This window comes from Pseudophryne corroboree, chromosome 1 (assembly GCF_028390025.1).
Source record: "Pseudophryne corroboree isolate aPseCor3 chromosome 1, aPseCor3.hap2, whole genome shotgun sequence".
NCBI classification, from domain to species: domain Eukaryota; kingdom Metazoa; phylum Chordata; class Amphibia; order Anura; family Myobatrachidae; genus Pseudophryne; species Pseudophryne corroboree.
Window position 1 is genome coordinate 398,060,210 of NC_086444.1, and position 20,429 is coordinate 398,080,638.

The 20,429-nt window shown below is 46.6% G+C and overlaps 1 protein-coding gene across 6 annotated transcripts in view; it reads right to left on the minus strand.

Annotated features, from left to right (window-relative positions):
• Positions 1–20,429, minus strand: part of MYO18B (myosin XVIIIB) — a 1,127,577-nt gene that overhangs the window by 894,257 nt on the left and 212,891 nt on the right. For all 6 annotated transcript variants that reach the window (XM_063913212.1, XM_063913213.1, XM_063913208.1 and 3 more), the window contains exon 12: positions 19,886–19,949. In XM_063913212.1, the coding sequence (XP_063769282.1) occupies positions 19,886–19,949 (64 nt within the window). The remainder of the gene's footprint in view (positions 1–19,885; positions 19,950–20,429) is intronic.

Sequence of the window (20,429 nt, forward strand, 5' to 3'; positions counted from 1 at the left end):
CAATGGACAATGGGATTGTAGGACCAGGAGATTGCATTGTGTGTGGGGCATAAATAGGCAGGCCGACCACATCCAGCTCTCACTCTCTCATCAACGGTTATCTGCTGATAGCCGGGAGCTGGATATCGAGGCGCAGGCGATCATACCCTTTGTGCGTAAGTTTCTCTCCGTAATCATTGTCTTTCTGTGAGCCAATTTCTCTCTCTCTCTCTCTATCTCCCTCTCTCCTCTTTTCTCTTATATCTCTCATAGTATTATAGTATTGTACTGTATTGCATTTAGGTCAGTGTAGCATTGTCTTTTTGTATTTATTGTTTAGTTCTGTGGTTAGGAAGTCTCTGTTATATTGTAGTGTATCATTTGTACTGTTATCCCCTTTTACAAGTATATTAGATATAATACAGTTAATAGGCTTTGGAACCTAAACCAGTATCTGTGCATTTTCTATAGTGTTAAGTGTTCACTTGAGCGTCGGTGACGCTCAAGCAGCTTTGTAGTTAGTCAGGTTACACAAGGTTGCACTTACACCCTGTACTCACATTAAGGTATTCAGTGTATTTCATTGGTATAAGGTTTTAACATAAAGGTATAGTGTTGTGAGCGTCTGCACCGCTGGTGACCTCCTCGTGGTCTCGAGCGTATGCTACGCCATAGCGATTCATTCCCCTAGACATAGCCAATAAACGTGTCCTGTGATCACTGGGCCGTGAGCGAACGTGACGCTTGAGCGTCTCGCCTACGGCTGAGCGATCGCTACGCCAATAGCGTACCATTACGGTACTTCTTAAGTAAACAGCGTACAGTGTTCTTAGCTTCATAAAGGGTTGTTTATACGACAAGGAATTTAGCATTGTCAGTACGGAGGGATGTAATTAGATATGTATATTAATGAAGGTTATGTGGGTGGTTCAGGAATATGATAAGTTTGCCAGAGGAGGTGAGTTTTCAGGGAGCTCTTGAAGGTTTGCAGGCTAGAGGAGAGTCTTATTGTGCGTTGGAAAACATTCCATAGAGTACTGTAGCGGCAGTCCGAAGGAAGTCTTGCAATCGTGAATAAGTACTGTGTGTGGATGAGACACAAGGATCTTGTGTAGAGCGCAGGGGTCGAGATGGGATATATTGTGAGATGTGAAGAGATGTATGTTGGTATAGCTTGGTTAACATTAGTAGTTTTATTAACACACTTCACCTGTTTTGGAATTTTATGACTTTGACCCATTATATTAAAATTAGAGATGAGCGGGTACAGTTTTACTCAGTTTTACTGGGATGTACTCAGATCTCAAAACTGCATCTTTTTGGCTCACGGTTGTCACATGTTTTGGATAGCCAATAAGAAAAATCCGGATAAAACCGAACTGGCGTTAATTCTGGCATTAAATCCAAACCCGCACATCTCTAATTAAAATAAATGTTGTCATAAAAAAGTGAATACATTAAAAGTGATCCTGCTGCCAAATACCAGAACCATGCCCCATATGTATAAAATAAATGCAGGGCGCAGGGGGAATAAAGCAGAAATAAGGAGACAGCAAGCTAAAGCGCTAGTAGGCTGCACTACCATGTACTAAAGGACATTCAAAAGTACCCCGATCTCTAGTGTCCGTTTCTCTTGCAGCACTTGCTAAAAATGGTGGATTGGGATTGTGACCAATCACAAGCTGCAGTCAAGAGACCAGGTAAAAAATAACTGCATGTATCCGGACAGCAGCTACAAGGAAGACACCAACAAAAATTACTCTCAAAAGTTCTGCGCTACCAGTAATGTTTAGGCATTCTGTCTACCTGGCCCCAGGCATTCTCCATCTTTGAATAAATATGTTCTCACATCAGCATGTATTTGTTTGTGCTGTAAGACATATGTTCCTTAATACAATTATCAGAAGTACAGGTTGAGTATCCCATATCCAAATATTCCGAAATACGGAATATTCCGAAATACTGACTTTTTTGAGTGAGAGTGAGATAGTGAAACCTTTGTTTTTTGATTGCTCAATGTACACAAACTTTCTTTAATACACAAAGTTATTAAAACTATTGTATTAAATGACCTTCAGGCTGTGTGTATAAGCTGTATATGAAACATAAATGAATTGTGTGAATGTATACACACTTTGTTTAATGCACAAAGTTATTAAAAATATTGGCTAATATTAACTACAGGCTGTGTGTATAAGGTGTATATGAAACATAAATGCATTCTGTGCTTAGATTTAGGTCCCATCACCATAATATCTTGTTATGGTATGCAATTATTCCAAAATACGGAAAAATCCCATATCCAAAATACCTCTGGTCCCAAGCATTTTGGATAAGGGATACTCAACCTGTATAATATTTAAAATACAAAATAAGGAAAAAATTAAAATTCAGAATATAAATCAGGAACCTGACATCTTACGCTCAAGAAAAAAATGAGGAAAAAAGGTGTAATTAAATTAAGAATACTATCTGTTCTATAAAATAGAAAATTTAACACAGGCGCAATATTTACTGGTCAGGCTGGAAAAATGGTGGATAGATGTTATCCCAACAACCTTACTTCACTTCCCTCATCTAGGACTCCTTTGTTTGAACTGTGAGAATACAGTTGAAATTAGGCTATAAAAAGAAAGTTTACAATTTGGTAGCAGGCTGCAGCACAGTGCTTTGTCAGACCAACCTTTACCCTTCAAAGCAAAGCTAGACAAGCATTCAATTACTGGTCATGACCCATTTGTATGGCGTCTGTATAATCTCAGAGTACACCTGGGTGCTCCCACACCTCAAAAATACACTCCATACGTAAATAGCTTCTCACTCAATAATTAACCCTAGTGTGTATGAGTGTGTCCATGTCATAGGGAACAGAGGGGTAGATTTATTAAGCTTGGTGAATAAAGTGATAAAGTGGAAGGTGATAACGCACCAGCCAATCAGCTCCTAACTTCCATGTTACAGACTGAGAGTTAGATGTATTAACCTGGAAAAGGCATAAGGAAGTGATAAACCAGTGATAAAGCAGTGTTAAGTGCAAGGTGATAATGTACCAGCCAATCAGCTCCTAACTGTTAATTTATATATGGGAGCTGATTGGCTGGTGTCTTTATCACCTTGCATTTAATACTGGTTTATCACTTCCTTATGCCTTCTCCAGGTTAATACATCTGCCATCTGAGTTTGAAAAATGACAGTTAGGAGCTGACTGGCTGGTCCGTTATCACCTTCCACTTTATCACTTCACCAAGTTTAATAAATCTGCCCCATAGATTGTAAACTCCATTGGGGCAGAGAACTGGTGTGAATGACTGAAATATTCGCTCTATATAAAGCACTGCTAATATATAATAGACTTCTTGCTGGCAGTGACAGGGAGAGAACCTCCGCTTAGAGCCCAGTATTCATAAATAGATTCAAAATGTTACGTTTCAGAGGTCCACTACAGTGTTAATAAATAGACCCCATAGAGAGGTCCTTATGACCGCTCCTGTCAGCATAACCTAGCCTAACAACCAAAATAACACCCATATCACTTACACAAATCAAGGCACAAAGGGCCTAATTCAGAGTTGATCGCAGCAGCAAATTTGTTGGCAGTCGGGCAAACTCATGTGCACTGCGGGATGGGGGGGGGGGGGGCAGATATAACATGTGCAGAGAGCGTTAGATTTGGGTGGGGTGTTATGCAACTGGAATCTAAATTGCAGTGTAAAAATAAAGCAGCCAGTATTTACCCTGCACAGAAACAAAATAACTCACCCAAATCTAACTCTCTCTCTGCAAATGTTATATCTGCCACACCTGCAGTGCACATGGTTTTTCCCAACCGCTAACAAATTTGCTGCTGCGATCAACTCTGTCTGAATTACCCCCAAATTCTGTTAGTTAGAAATTGCTAATTTAGGGACTTATGCAGAGTTGGACGTCCTGTTCTCCTGTTTGTGCAATAATTCACACTGCACTCTCTCACAAAATGAGTGCAACATGTGATAATGCAAAATTCAATGTATTGACTCTTACAGCTGAAAAGGAGGAACTGGGTGGGTACAGAGCGCTGACATGAGAAAGTGGTCCTTGCAGAACACCACAAAAGGGTATAACTTTCTGTTAGGAGATACCTTGTGTCCTTAGTATAGGGCAGGTCCAAGTTACCACTGATGGTGATGACTTGCAGCAGATCAGGATCTGGCTCTGCATATGTGCGCAAATTTGCTATTTTGCTGAACATGAGTTTTAAGTAGTGTACGCCTATTTTACTTCCAGCTCTGCCTCAGCGTTAGACATGTGCTACAGGAAAAATAAATTTTTCTCCATTACCTCCATTATCTCCTTTAACTATTGAGATTTGTTTATTGTAATTCTGAATTCCCTAGCCATCCCCATTTACACGGGATTAGAAATAGGTGTATCACATAATGAAAATAGCTATTTTGTAACTTCTCTGGGGTGAAATAAAGCAATTAATTACAGACAGAGTGCAGTATCCAATTAGCCGCGCTGATGTGATCTGCGATCGTGGCTTAAGTTATTGCACCTATCTCCAAAAAAACAGCTTTTGCCGACTGCGCGCTCCCGTTTTTTGCACGTATCCTATTCCAGAAACAGAATTTGCACGATAATTCTAGCCGGCAAAACCAGAGATGAGTATAGGAGAAAATAGGTAAATCTGCCTGTACCCACAAAAAATACAAACTAATATAGAAAAAATAAGATTTTACTCACCGGTAAATCTATTTCTCGTAGTCCGTAGTGGATGCTGGGACTCCGTAAGGACCATGGGGATTAGCGGCTCCGCAGGAGACTGGGCACAACTAAAGAAAGCTTTAGGACTACCTGGTGTGCACTGGCTCCTCCCACTAAGACCCTCCTCCAGACCTCAGTTAGGATACTGTGCCCGGAAGAGCTGACACAAATAGGAAGGATTTTGAATCCCGGGTAAGACTCATACCAGCCACACCAATCACACCGTATAACTTGTGATACTATACCCAGTTAACAGTATGAAATATAACTGAGCCTCTGAACAGATGGCTCAACAATAACCCTTTAGTTAGGCAATAACTATAAACAAGTATTGCAGACAATCCGCACTTGGGATGGGCGCCCAGCATCCACTACGGACTACGAGAAATAGATTTACCGGTGAGTAATATCTTATTTTCTCTGACGTCCTAGTGGATGCTGGGACTCCGTAAGGACCATGGGGATTATACCAAAGCTCCCAAACGGGCGGGAGAGTGCGGATGACTCTGCAGCACCGAATGAGCAAACTCTAGGTCCTCCTCAGCCAGGGTATCAAACTTGTAGACTGTTGCAAAAATGTTTGAACCCGACCAAGTAACAGCTCGGCAAAGTTGTAAAGCCGAGACCCCTCGGGCAGCCGCCCAAGAAGAGCCCACTTTCCTCGTGGAATGGGCTTTTACAGATTTAGGGTGCGGCAGTCCAGCCGCAGCATGTGCAAGTTGAATCGTGCTACAGATCCAGCGAGCAATAGTCTGCTTAGAAGCAGGAGCACCCAGCTTGTTGGGTGCATACAGGATAAATAGCGAGTCAGTTTTCCTGACTCCAGCCGTCCTGGAAACATATACTTTTCAGGGCCCTGACTACGTCCAGTAACTTGGAATCCTCCAAGTCCCAAGTAGCCGCAGGCACCACAATAGGTTGGTTCACATGAAAAACTGATACCACCTTAGGAAGGAATTGGGAACGAGTCCTCAATTCCGCCTTATCCATATAAAATACAGATAAGGGCTTTTGTATGACAAAGCCGCCAATTCTGATACACGCCTGGCCGACGCCACGGCCCACAGCATGACCACTTTCCACGTGAGGTATTGTAGCTCCCCGGATTTAAGTGGCTCAACCCAATGCGACTTCAGGAAATCCAACACCATGTTGAGATCCCACGGTGCCACTTGAGGCACAAACGGGGGCTGACTATGCAGCACTCCCTTAACAAAAGTCCGAACTTCAGGCAGTGAAGCCAGTTCTATTTTGGAAGAAAATCGATAGAGCCGAAATCTGGACCTTCATGGAACCCAATTTTAGGCCCATAGTCACCTCTGACTGTAGGAAGTGCAGAAATCGACCTAGCTGAAATTTCTCATTTGGGGCCTTCCTGGCCTCACAGCACGCAACATATTTCCACCATATGCGGTGATAATGGTTTGCGTTCACTTCTTTCCTAGCTTTAAATAGCGTAGGGATAACTTCCTCCGGAATGCCCTTTTCCTTCAGGATCCGGCGTTCAACCGCCATGCCGTCAAACACAGCCGCGGTACGTCTTGGAACAGACAGGCCCCCTGCTGCAGCAGGTCCTGTCTGAGCGGCAGAGGCCATGGGTCCTCTGAGATCATTTCTTGGAGTTCTGGTTACAAAGCTCTTCTTGGCCAACCCGGAACAATGAGTATAGTTCTTACTCCTCTCCTTCTTATTATTCTCATTACCCTGGGTAAGAGAGGCAGAGAAGGGAACACATACACCGACTGGTATAACCACGGTGTTACCAGAGCGTCCACAGCTATCGCCTGAGGGTCCCTTGACCTGGCGCAATATCTTTGTAGCTTTTTGTTGAGGCGGGACACCATCATGTCCACCTGTGGCCTTTCCCAATGGTGTACAATCATTAGGAAAACTTCTGGATGAAGTCCCCACTCTCCCGGGTGGAGGTCGTGTCTTCTGAGAAAGTCTGCTTCTCAGTTGTCCACTCCGGGAATGAACACTGCTGACAGTGCTAACACATGATTTTCCGCCCATCGGAGAATCCTTGTGGCTTCTGCCATCGCCATCCTGCTTCTTGTGCCGCCCTGTCGGTTTTCATGAGCGACCGCCGTGATGTTGTCTAACTGGATCAGCACCGGCCGGTGTTGAAGCAGGGGTCTAGCCTGACTTAGGGCATTGTAAATGGCCCTTAGTTCCAGAATATTTATGTGTAGGGAAGTCTCCTGACTTTTCCATAGCCTTGGAAGTTTCTTCCCTGTGTGACTGCCCCCCAGCCTCGAAGGCTGGCATCCGTGGTCACCAGGACCCAGTCCTCTATGCCGAATCTGCGGCCCCCTAGAAGATGAGCACTCTGCAGCCACCACAACAGCGACACCCTGGCCCTTGGAGACAGGGTTATCCGCCGATGCATCTGAAGATGCGACCCGGACCACTTGTCCAACAGATCCCACTGGAAAATCCTTGCATGGGACCTGGCGAATGGAATTTCTTCGTAAGAAGCTACCATCCTTCCCAGGGCTCGCGTGCATTGATGCACCGACACCTGTATACGTATTAGGAGGTCTCTGTCTAGAGACGACAACTCCTTGGACTTCTCCTCCGGGAGAAACCCTTTTTATCCTGTTCTGTGTCCAGAACCATACCCAGGAACAGTAGACGCGTCGTAGGAACCAGCTGCGACTTTGGAATATTCAGAATCCAGCCGTGCTGTTGTAGCACTTCCCGAGATAGTGCTACTCCGCCGAACAACTGCTCCCTGGACCTCGCCTTTATAAGGAGATCGTCCAAGTACGGGATAATTATTTCGGCCATTACCTTGGTAAATACCTCGGTGCCGGGGACAGACCAACGGCAACATCTGGAATTAGTAATGACAATCCTGTACCACAATTTTGAGGTACTCCTGGTGAAGAGGGTAAATAGGGACATGCAGGTAAGCATCCTTGATGTCCAGTGATACCATGAAATTCTCCAGGCTTGCAATAATCGCCCTGAGCGATTCCATTTTGAACTTGAACCTTCGTATATAAGTGTTCAAGGCTTTCAATTTTAGAATGGGTCTCACCGAACCGTCTGGTTTCGGTACCACAACATTTTGGAATAGTAACCCCGGCCTTGTTGAAGGAGGGGTACCTTGATTTCACCTGCTGGAAGTACAGCTTGTGAATTGCCGCCAGTACTACCTTTCTCCGAGGGCAGCAGGCAAGGCTGATGTGAGGTAACGGCGAGAGGGAGTCGCCTCGAACTCCAGCCTGTATCCCTGTGATACTACTTGCAGAACCTAGGGATCCACCTGTGGGCAAGCCCACTGGTCCCTGAAGTTCCCGAGACGTGCCCCTACCGCACCTGTCTCCACCTGTGGAGCCCCAACGTCATGCGGTGGACTCAGAGGAAGTGGGGGAAGATTTTTGATCCTGGGAACTGGCTGCTGGTGCAGCTTTTTCCTTCTTCCCTTGTCTCTGTGCAGAAAGGAAGCGCCTTTGACCCGCTTGCTTGTCTGAAGCCGAAAGGACTGTACCTGAAAATACAGTGCTTTCTTAGGCTGTGAGGAACCTGAGGTAAAAAAAATTCTTCCCAGCTGTTGCTGTGGATACGAGGTCCCAGAGACCATCCCCAAACAATTCCTCACCCTTATAAGGCAGAATCTCCATGTGCCTTTTATAGGCAGCATCACCTGTCCACTGCTGGGTTTCTAATACCCTCCTGGCAGAATGGACATTGCATTAATTCTGGATGCCAGCCGGCAAATATCCCTCTGTGCATCCTTTATATCTAAGACGACGTCTTTAATATGCTCTATGTTAGCAAACTATTATCCCTGTCTTAGAGTATTAATATTATCTGACTGGGTATCAGACCACGCTGCAGCAGCACTATTTATGCTGAGGCAATTGCAGGTCTCAGTATATAACCTGAGTGTGTATATACAGACTTCAGGATAGCCTCCTGCTTTTTATCAGCAGGTTCCTTCAAGGTGGCCGTATCCTAAGACGGCAGTGCCACCTTTTTTGACAAACGTGTGAGTGCCTTATCCACCCTAAGGGATATCTCCCAACGTGACCTATCCTCTGGCGGGAAAGGGTACGCCATCAGTAACTTTTTAGAAATTACCAGTTTCTTATCGGGGGAACCCACGCTACTTTACACACTTCATTCATTCATCTGATGGGGGAACAAAATACTGGCTGCTTTTTCTCCCCAAAAATAAAACCCCTTTTATGTGGTACTTGGGTTCATGTCAGAAATGCGTAACACATTTTTCATTGCCGAGATCATGTAACGGATGTTCCTAGTGGATTGTGTATATGTCTCAACCTCGTTGACACTGAAGTCAGACTCCGTGTCGACATCTGTGTCTGCCATCTGAGGTAACGGGCGCTTTTTTGAGCCCCTGATGGCCTTTGAGACGTCTGGGCAGGCGCGGGCTGAGAAGCCGGCTGTCCCACAGATGTTTTACGTCATCCAGCCTTCTATGTAAGGAGTTGACATTGTCGGTTAATACCTTCCACCTATCCATCCACTCTGGTGTCGGCCCCACAGGGGACGACATCCCATTTATCGGCCTCTGCTCCACCTCCACGTAACCTTCCTCATCCCACATGTCGACACAGCCGTACCGACACACAGCACACACACAGGGAATGCTCTGACTGAGGACAGGACCCCACAAAGTCCTTTGGGGAGACAGAGAGAGAGTATGCCAGCACACACCAGAGCGCTATATAATGCAGGGATTAACACTATAACTGAGTGATTTTTCCCCCAATAGCTGCTTGTATAAACAATATTGCGCCTAAATTTAGTGCCCCCCCTCTCTTTTTAACCCTTTGAGCCTGAACACTGCAGGGGAGAGCCTGGAGAGCTGTCTTCCAGCTGCACTGTGAAGAGAAAATGGCGCCAGTGTGCTGAGGGAGATAGCTCCGCCCCTTTTTCGCGGACTTTTCTCCCGCTTTTTTATGGATTCTGGCAGGGGTATTTATCACATATATAGCCTCTGGGGATATATATTGTGATGATTTTGCCAGGCAAGGTGTTTATATTGCTGCTCAGGGCGCCCCCCCCCCCCCCCCAGCGCCCTGCACCCATCAGTGACCGGAGTGTGAGGTGTGCATGAGGAGCAATGGCGCACAGCTGCAGTGCTGTGCGCTACCTTGGTGAAGACTGAAGTCTTCTGCCGCCGATTTTCCGGAACACTTCTTGCTTCTGGCTCTGTAAGGGGGCCGGCGGCGCGGCTCCGGGACCGAACATCAATGGCCGGTTCCATGCGGTCGATCCCTCTGGAGCTAATGGTGTCCAGTAGCCTAAGAAGCCCAAGCTACCACCAGTTAGGTAGGTTCGCTTCTTCTCCCCTTAGTCCCTCGCTGCAGTGAGTCTGTTGCCAGCAGATCTCACTGTAAAATAAAAAACCTAAAATATACTTTCTTTCTAGGAGCTCAGGAGAGCCCCTAGTGTGCATCCAGCTCAGCCGGGCACAAGAATCTAACTGAGGTCTGGAGGAGGGTCTTAGTGGGAGGAGCCAGTGCACACCAGGTAGTCCTAAAGCTTTCTTTAGTTGTGCCCAGTCTCCTGCGGAGCCGCTAATCCCCATGGTCCTTATGGAGTCCCAGCATCCACTTAGGACGTCAGAGAAACATTATTATTTATTTATTTATTTATTTATTAACAGTTTCTTATATAGTGCAGCAAATTCCGTTACGCATTACAATTGGAAATAACAATAACAAACTGGGTGATAACAAACAGTCATAGAGGTAGGAAGGCCCTGCTCGCAAGCTTACAATCTATAGGGAAATAGGCATGTCTACACAAGGAAAGGTGCTATCTATTGCATAGTTGTCCACCAGATTGCAAAGGTTCTTGGTGGGCTGTATGATATGGTCATACAGCAATGATGAACTGGGTTCGAGAGGAAGGGAAAGTAAAGAATGAGAAGACAAGTGAGGAAATGTGTGGACTGTACAGAGTGGATGCAATTTGATAAGAAGGTTTATGAAAGTTATGTGGGTGGTTCTGGAATTTGATACGCTTGCCTAAAGAGGTGAGTTTTCAGGGAACACTTGAAGGTTTGGAGACTAGAGAAGAGTCTTATTGGGCATGGGAGGGCATTCCACAGAGTGAGTGCAGCCCGATGAAAGTCCTGCAATCGTGAGTGGGAGCGAGTAATGAGTGTGGATGAGAGACGCAGGTCTTGTGAAGAGCGAAGAGGTCGGGTTGGGAGATATTTTGAGATAAGCGAAGTGATGTACGTTGGTGTAGTATGGTTAATGGCCTTGTGTGTGAGTAAAAGTATTTTATATTGAATGCGGTAGAGTACAGGTAACCAATGGAGGGACTGACAGAGTGGATCTGCAGACAATGAACATCTAGTGAGGAAGATAAGCCTCGCCGCTGCATTCAGAATGGATTGTAGTGGTGAGAGTATCGTTTTGGGAAGACCAGTTAGGAGACCAGAGCCGTAACTACGTGTGTGCCAAGGGGGCTTGGCACACAGCGCAGTTGCCCTGGGGGCGCACGGCCAGCGGCATGTAATGAGTCAAATTGACTCATTACATGCCGCCTCTAAGTCTCTGCGCCGTGCGCCGCGCTGTGAGGATAGCAGACATCTGCGCCGGAGGCAGCGGAGAAGGAGGAGGGAGGGGGAGCAGGGAGCCGCAGCAGCGCTATGTTATTGGTAGTAAGCGCCGCTGCAGCATCCCCCTCTCCTTCCGTATTGGCTGCCCGGCAGCCAATACAGAAGGAGAGGGGGATGCTGCAGCGGCGCTTACTACCAATAACATAGCGCTGCTGCGGCTCCCTGCTCCCCCTCCCTCCTCCTTCTTCTCACCTCACCTCCTGCACTGAGGGATCTGCACGAGGAGCCTGTCAGCGGGGAGAAGGTAAGTATATTCCCCCCTCTCTCTCTCTCTCTCTCTCTCTCTCTCTATCTGTCTCTCTCTCTGTGTGTCTCTCTCTCTGTCTCTCTCTCGGACACCGCCTGCCGCAATGTGTAAAAAATGGGACTGGCTGCCGCAATGTGTAAAATGGGACTGGCTGCCGCAATGTGTAAAAAATGGGACTGGCTGCAGCAATGCGTAAAATGGGGTCCTGGCTGCCGCAATGTGTAAAAAATGGGACTGGCTGCAGCAATGTGTAAAATGGGACTGGCTGCCGCAATGTGTAAAATGGGACTGGCTGCCGCAATGTGTAAAAAATGGGACTGGCTGCAGCAATGCGTAAAATGGGGTCCTGGCTGCCGCAATGTGTAAAAAATGGGACTGGCTGCAGCAATGTGTAAAATGGGACTGGCTGCCGCAATGTGTAAAATGGGACTGGCTGCCGCAATGTGTAAAAAATGGGACTGGCTGCAGCAATGCGTAAAATGGGGTCCTGGCTGCCGCAATGTGTAAAAAATGGGACTGGCTGCAGCAATGTGTAAAATGGGACTGGCTGCTGCAATGTGTAAAATGGGACTGGCTGCCGCAATGTGTAAAAAATGGGACTGGCTGCAGCAATGTGTAAAATGGGGTCCTGGCTGCCGCAATGTGTAAAATGGGACTGGCTGCCGCAATGTGTAAAATGGGACTGGCTGCCGCAATGTGTAAAAAATGGGACTGGCTGCCGCAATGTGTAAAAAAGGGGGACTGGCTGCCGCAATGTGTAAAATGGGACTGGCTGCCGCAATGTGTAAAAAATGGGACTGGCTGCCGCAATGTGTAAAAAAGGGGGACTGGCTGCCGCAATGTGTAAAATGGGACTGGCTGCCGCAATGTGTAAAAAATGGGACTGGCTGCCGCAATGTGTAAAAAATGGGGACTGGCTGCCGCAATGTGTAAAATGGGGTCCTGGCTGCCGCAATGTGTAAAATGGGACTGGCTGCCGCAATGTGTAAAAAGGGTCTATCTGCCGCAATGTGTAAAAAGGGGGACTGGCTGCCGTAATGTGTAAAAAGGGGGACTGGCTGCCGCAATGTGTATAAAGGGGGACACCGTCTGCCGTAATGTGTAAAAATGGGGACGCTGTCTGCTGTAATTGTAAAAAAGGGACGCTGTCTGCCGCAATGTGTAAAAAGAAGGACCGGCTGCCGCAATGTGTTAAAAGGGAGACTGGCTGCTGTAATGTGTAAAAAGGGGGACTGGCTGCCGCAATGTGTTTAAAAAGGGTCTATCTGCCACAATGTGTAAAAAGGGGGCCTGGCTGCCGCAATGTGTAAGAAAGGGTCCTGGCTGCCGCAATGTGTAAAAAGGGAGACTGGCTGCCGCAATGTGTAAAAAGGGGGACTGGCTGCCGCAATGTGTAAAAAGGGGGACACTGTCTGCTGTAATGTATAAAAGGGGCTCTACCTGGTGTAGTGGCGCTACTGTGCAGCATAATTTGAATAATGTAGACTACTGTGCACCGTAGTATGAATTGCTATTATTTTGTGGCCACGCCCCTTCCCCGTGAAGCCACGCCCCTAGAAATTTTTTGCGCGCACTGCCCCTATCTTACATGGGGGGGGGGGGCGCCACTGTCGTTTCTTGCACACAGCGCTAAAATGCCTAGTTACGGCACTGTAGGAGACTATTGCAATAATATCAATGCGGGAGATAATAAGAGCGTGGATTAGAGTTTTAGCAGTGTCTTGTGTAAGGTATGGTCATATTTTGGATATGTTTTTTTAGATGCATGTAACATAATCTTGAGACAGATTGAATGTGGGGAACAAAGGACAGATCAGAGTCAAGGATGACACCTAGGCAGCGAGCTTGTGGGGTAGGGTAGATAGTCGAGTTTTCAACAGTGATAGAGATATCAGGTTGGTACCTACTATTGGCCGATGGAAATATAATTAACTCTGTCTTTGAAATATTCAGTTTGAGGTGGCGAGATGTCATCCAGGATGAAATGGCAGAAAGGCATTCAGTGACACGGTCCAGTACAGATAGGGACAAGTCAGGGGAGGATAGGTAGATTTGAGTATCATCTGCGTACAGATGATACTGAAATCCAAAAGAGCTGATTAGTTTACCAAGAGATGAGGTATAGATAGAGAAAAGCAGAGGACCCAAGACTGAGCCTTGTGGTACTCCAACTGAAAGAGGTAGCGAAGAGGAGGTAGATTCAGAGAAGCGAACACTGAAGGAGCGATTAGATAGGTAGGATAGGAACCAAGAAAGGGCTGTGTCTTTAAGACCTAGGGATTGTAGTGTCTGTATGAGAAGAGAGTGGTCTACAGTGTCAAATGCAGCAGATAGATCTAGAAGAATAAGTAGTGAGTAATGGCCTTTAGACTTTGTAGTGACCAAATCATTAACCACTTTAGTCAGTGCTGTCTCTGTGGAATGTTGGGAACGGAATAGTAGTCTATTAGTGGCCATAACAAAACTATTTGGTGTATATAAATTGGGTCAAATGGCTGTTGTTGTTTTTTAAATGTGAAACAATTATAGAAAGCAAATTTTTTTTCAGCAGAAGAAGTGCTCTCATTAAAATTGGGGTACATAAAATGGGTATAAGTATATATTTGGGTCTTTTTAGGAGAGTTTTTCAAAAAGTGGAAACAGACCGATCACTCCAACCTGCAAGTCTAAAAACACTTGTCCCACTCATACAGCACCCCAATATACCCATCCCATACCTTGTACCCCAATTTCCATCACTTTTTTGAGGCCAAAAATGACGTAATTATTGGCCAATTAAATATAATTAAAAACATCTTAGTGCCTAAGTAGTCATTCCGGTGGGTGTCCCAGGGGTTTTGAACCACATCCCCATATTTTTACCTTAAAATAGGGATTTTGCACTACTTATCACCTGTTTTGAGATGGTAAAGAGAAAATAAGATTTTACTCACCGGTAAATCTATTTCTCGTAGTCCGTAGTGGATGCTGGGAACTCCGTAAGGACCATGGGGAATAGCGGGCTCCGAAGGAGGCTGGGCACTCTAGAAAGATTTATGACTACCTGGTGTGCACTGGCTCCTCCCACTATGACCCTCCTCCAAGCCTCAGTTAGGACACTGTGCCCGGACGAGCTGACATAATAAGGAAGGATTTTGAATCCCGGGTAAGACTCATACCAGCCACACCAATCACACCGTATAACTCGTGATACTATACCCAGTTAACAGTATGAAATATAACTGAGCCTCTCAACAGATGGCTCAACAATAACCCTTAGTTAGGCAATAACTACATACAAGTATTGCAGACAATCCGCACTTGGGATGGGCGCCCAGCATCCACTACGGACTACGAGAAATAGATTTACCGGTGAGAAAAATCTTATTTTCTCTGACGTCCTAGTGGATGCTGGGAACTCCGTAAGGACCATGGGGATTATACCAAAGCTCCCAAACGGGCGGGAGAGTGCGGATGACTCTGCAGCACCGAATGAGAGAACTCAAGGTCCTCCTCAGCCAGGGTATCAAATTTGTAGAATTTAGCAAACGTGTTTGCCCCTGACCAAGTTGCAGCTCGGCAAAGTTGTAAAGCCGAGACCCCTCCTCAATTCTGCCCTATCCATATGGAAAATCAGATAAGGGCTTTTACATGACAAAGCCGCCAATTCTGACACACGCCTGGCCGAAGCCAAGGCCAATAACATGACCACTTTCCACGTGAGATATTTCAAATCCACAGTATTTAGTGGCTCAAACCAATGTGATTTTAAGAAACTCAACACCACGTTGAGATCCCAAGGTGCCACAGGAGGCACAAAAGGGGGCTGAATATGTAGCACTCCCTTTACAAATGTCTGAACTCCAGGGACGCAGCCGCGGTAAGTCTTGGAACAGACAGGGCCCCTGCTGTAGCAGATCCTGTCTGAGCGGTAGAGGCCATGGGTCCTCTGATATCATTTCTTGAAGTTCTGGGTACCAAGCTCTTCTTGGCCCATCCGGAACCACGAGTATCGTTCTTACTCCTCGTTTTCTTATTATTCTCAGTACCTTTGGTATGAGAGGCAGAGGAGGGAATACATAAACCGACTGGTACACCCACGGTGTCACTAGAGCGTCCACAGCTATTGCCTGAGGGTCCCTTGACCTGGCGCAATATCTAGTTTTTTGTTGAGGCGGGATGCCATCATGTCCACCTGTGGCCTTTCCCAACGGTTTACCAACAGTTGGAAGACTTCTGGATGAAGTCCCCACTCTCCCGGGTGTAGGTCGTGTCTGCTGAGGAAGTCTGCTTCCCAGTTGTCCACTCCCGGAATGAACACTGCTGACAGTGCTAAGACGTGATTTTCCGCCCATCGGAGAATCCTTGTGGCTTCTGCCATCGCCATCCTGCTTCTTGTGCCGCCCTGTCTGTTTACATGGGCGACTACCGTGATGTTGTCTGATTGGATCAGTACCGGCTGGTTTTGAAGCAGAGGCCTTGCCAGACTTAGGGCATTGTAAATTGCCCTCAGTTCCAGAATATTTATGTGTAGGGACGACTCCTGACTTGACCAAAGTCCTTGGAAATTTCTTCCCTGTGTGACTGCCCCCCAGCCTCGAAGGCTGGCCACCGTGGTTACCAGGACCCAGTCCTGTATGCCGAATCTGCGGCCCTCTTGAAGATGAGCACTCTGCAGCCACCACAGTAGAGATACCCTGGTCCTTGGAGACAGGGTTATCAGCCGATGCATCTGAAGATGCGATCCCGACCACTTGTCCAAGAGGTCCCACTGAAAAGTTCTTGCATGGAACCTGCCCGATGGAATTTTGCTTCGTAAGAAGCTACCATTTTTCCTAGGACTCGTGTGCAGTGATGCACCGATACCTGTTTTGGTTTCAGGAGGTCTCTGACTAGAGATGACAGCTCCTTGGCTTTCTCCTGGGGGAGAAACACTTTTTTTTTTTTTTTTCCTGTTCTGTGTCCAGAACCATCCCCAGGAACAGTAGGCGTGTGGTAGGAACCAGCTGTGACTTTAGAATGTATAGAATCCATCCGTGCTGTTGTAGCACTTCCCGAGATAGTGCTACTCCGACCAACAACTGCTCCTTGGACCTCGCCTTTATAAGGAGATCGTCCAAGTACGGGATAATTAAAAACTCCCTTTTTTCGAAGGAGTATCATCATTTCTGCCATTACCTTGGTAAAGACCCTCGGTGCCGTGGACAGTCCAAACGGCAGTGTTTGGAATTGGTAATGGCAATCCTGTACCACAAATCTGAGGTACTCCTGGTGAGGATGGTAAATGGGGACATGTAGGTAAGCATCCTTGATGTCCAGGGATACCATGTAATCCCCCTCCTCCAGGCTTGCAATAACCGCCCTGAGCGATTCCATCTTGAACTTGAATTTTTTTTTTATGTATGTGTTCAAGGATTTCAAATTTAAAATGGGTCTCACCGAACCGTCCGGTTTCGATACCACAAACAGTGTGGAATAGTAACCCCGTCCTTGTTGAAGTAGGGGCACCTTGACTATCACCTGCTGGGAATACAGCTTGTGAATTGCCTCTAGCACAGCCTCCCTGCCTGAGGGAGTTGTCGGCAAGGCAGATTTGAGGAAACAGCGGGGGGGAGACGCCTCGAATTCCAGCTTGTACCCCTGAGATACTACTTGAAGGATCCAGGGATCCACCTGTGAGCGAGCCCACTGATCGCTGAAATTTTTGATGCGGCCCCCCACCGTACCTGGCTACGCCTGTGGAGCCCCCGCGTCATGCGGTGGACTCAGAGGAAGCGGGGGAAGAATTTTGATTCTGGGAACTGGCTGACTGGTGCAGCTTTTTCCCTCTTCCCTCGTCTCTGTGCAGAAGGGAAGCGCCTTTGACCTGCTTGCTTTTCTGAAGCCGAAAGGACTGTACCTGATAATACAGTGCTTTCTTAGGCTGTGAGGAAACCTGAGGTAAAAAAATTTCTTCCCAGCTGTTGCTGTGGATACGAGGTCCCAGAGACCATCCCCAAACAATTCCTCACCCTTATAAGGCTCTATGTGCCTTTTAAAGTCAGCATCACCTGTCCAGTGTCGGGTCTCTAATACCCTCCTGACAGAATGGACATTGCATTAATTCTGGATGCCAGCCGGCAAAATATCCCTCTGTGCATCCCTCATATATAAGACGACGTCTTATGTTCGCAAAATAGTATCCCTGTTTGACAGGGTTACAGACCACGCTGCAGCAGCACTATCTGCAGGTCTCAGTCTAGTACCTGAGTGTGTAAATACAGACTTCAGGATAGCCTCCTGCTTTTTATCAGCAGGTACCTTCAAAGTGGCCGTATCCTAAGACGGCAGTGCCACCTTTTTTGACAAACGTGTGAGCGCCTTATCCACCCTAGGGTATATCTCCCAGCGTAACTTATCCTCTGGCGGGAAAGGGTACGCCATCAGTAACTTTTTAGAAATTACCAGTTTCTTATCGGGGGAACCCACGCTTTTTCACACTTCATTCACTCATTTGATGGGGGAACAAAACACAGCCTGCTTTTTCTCCCCAAACATAAAACCCTTTTTTAGTGGTACTTGGGTTAATGTCAGAAATGTGTAACACATTTGTTATTGCCGGGATCATGTAACGGATGTTCCTAGTGGATTGTGTATATGTCTCAACCTCGTCAACACTGGAGTCAGACTCCGTGTCGACATCTGTGTCTGCCATCTGAGGGAGCGGGCGTTTTTGAGCCCCTGATGGCCTTTGAGACGCCTGGGCAGGTGCGGGCTGAGAAGCCGGCTGTCCCATAGCTGTTACGTCATCCAGCCTTTTATGTAAGGAGTTGACACTGTCGGTTTATACCTTCCACCTATCCATCCACTCTGGTGTCGGCCCCACAGGGGGCGACATCACATTTATCGGCATCTGCTCTGCCATCACATAAGCCTCCTCATCAAACGTGTCGACACAGCCGTACCGACACACCGCACACACACAGGGAATGCTCTGACTGAGGACAGGACCCCACACAGCCCTTTGGGGAGACAGAGAGAGAGTATGCCAGCACACACCAGAGCGCTATATAATTTAGGGATTAACACTATATTGAGTGAATTTTTCCCAATAGCTGCTTGTATATACAATATTGCGCCTAAATTTTGTGCCCCCCCTCTCTTTTTAACCCTTTGAGCCTGAAAACTACAGGGGAGAGCCTGGGGAGCTGTCTTCCAGCTGCACTGTGAAGAGAAAATGGCTCCAGTGTGCTGAGGGAGAAGCCCCGCCCCTTTTTCAACTGACTTTCTCCCGCTTTTTCTGGAATACTGGCAGGGGTAACTAATTTTACATCTATATAGCCTCTAGGACTATATATGATGTAGATTTGCCAGCCAAGGTGTCATATATTGCCCTCAGGGCGCCCCCCCCCAGCGCCCTGCACCCTCAGTGACCGGAGTGTGAAGTGTGCATGAGGAGCAATGGCGCACAGCTGCAGTGCTGTGCGCTACCTTGGTGAAGACTGATGTCTTCTGCCGCCGATTTTCCGGACCTCTTCTTGGTTCTGGCTCTGTAAGGGGGATGGCGGCGCGGCTCCGGGAACGAACACCAAGGCAAGTTCCATGCGGTCGATCCCTCTGGAGCTAATGGTGTCCAGTAGCCTAAGAAGCCCAAGCTAGCTGCAAGCAGGTAGGTTCGCTTCTTCTCCTCCCTCGATGCAGTGAGCCTGTTGCCAGCAGGTCTCACTGTAAAATAAAAAACCTAAAATATACTTTCTTTCTAGGAGCTCAGGAGAGCCCCTAGTGTGCATCCAGCTCGGCCGGGCACGAAATCTAACTGGAGGAGTGTCATAGTGGGAGGAGCCAGTGCACACCAGAAAGTACCTAATCTTTCTTTTAGAGTGCCCAGTCTCCTGCGGAGCCCGTCTATTCCCCATGGTCCTTACGGAGTTCCCAGCATCCACTAGGACGTCAGAGAAAAAACAATAGCATATTAAGTTTTAATATAATGCTATCATTTCAGCTACAATAGGGTATTGTTCTGACAATCCTGCAACAATAACACATAGGAGGCAATTCAGATGTTTGAAAAGTCGGTTGTGTGTCTATTTTTTCCTGTCTATTAGATTTTTCAAACAATTGAATCTCCCCCATACAGTACTGTCCTTACACCCTATAGTGATCAGCAAAACCTAATGCAGGAATGTAGCAATATTCTGAAAATGTCCTCTAGATAACATTTCTCTCATGTACATTTTCCCTGTCAGATTGGCCACATATCATGCGTGCAAGCACTCAAGAAGAAAAGAGGAAGGGGCAGCAGCTAATCCAGAGAGCATGCATATTTGCATAATGAGCCATCTCCCTACCTTCACACATGGCGCGATTCCAAAGGAGTGACTGTCTGCCATCTGGTGCAGGTGCAGCTCCGACCTGGGAACAGTTAAGAAATATTACAATTACACTGTGCCTAGAATACACACAAACTGAGTTCATGTATCAAGCTTTACCAAAATGCTGTTTACTCTAATATAAAAGAATACAAGCAAGCCAGCAAACAGTAGGGAAAGAAAGTCGGTATGAAGACTTTATTTATTTCCATAGTGCTGCATATACAGTATGCAAGTTTAAAATACTTTGTATTGAAAATTAACTATATAAAACATCTAAGGAACAACTTAGTGAGCAGTGACATTTTTTCCAAACATAGGGGGTAATTCCAAGTTGATCGCAGCAGGAATTTTTTTAGCAGTTGGGCAAAACCATGTGCACTGCAGGGGAGACAGATTTAACATGTACAGAGAGAGTTAGATTTGGGTGTGGTGTGTTCAAACTGAAATCTAAATTGCAGTGTAAAAATAAAGCAGCCAGTATTTACCCTGCACAGAAACAAAATAACCCACCCAAATCTAA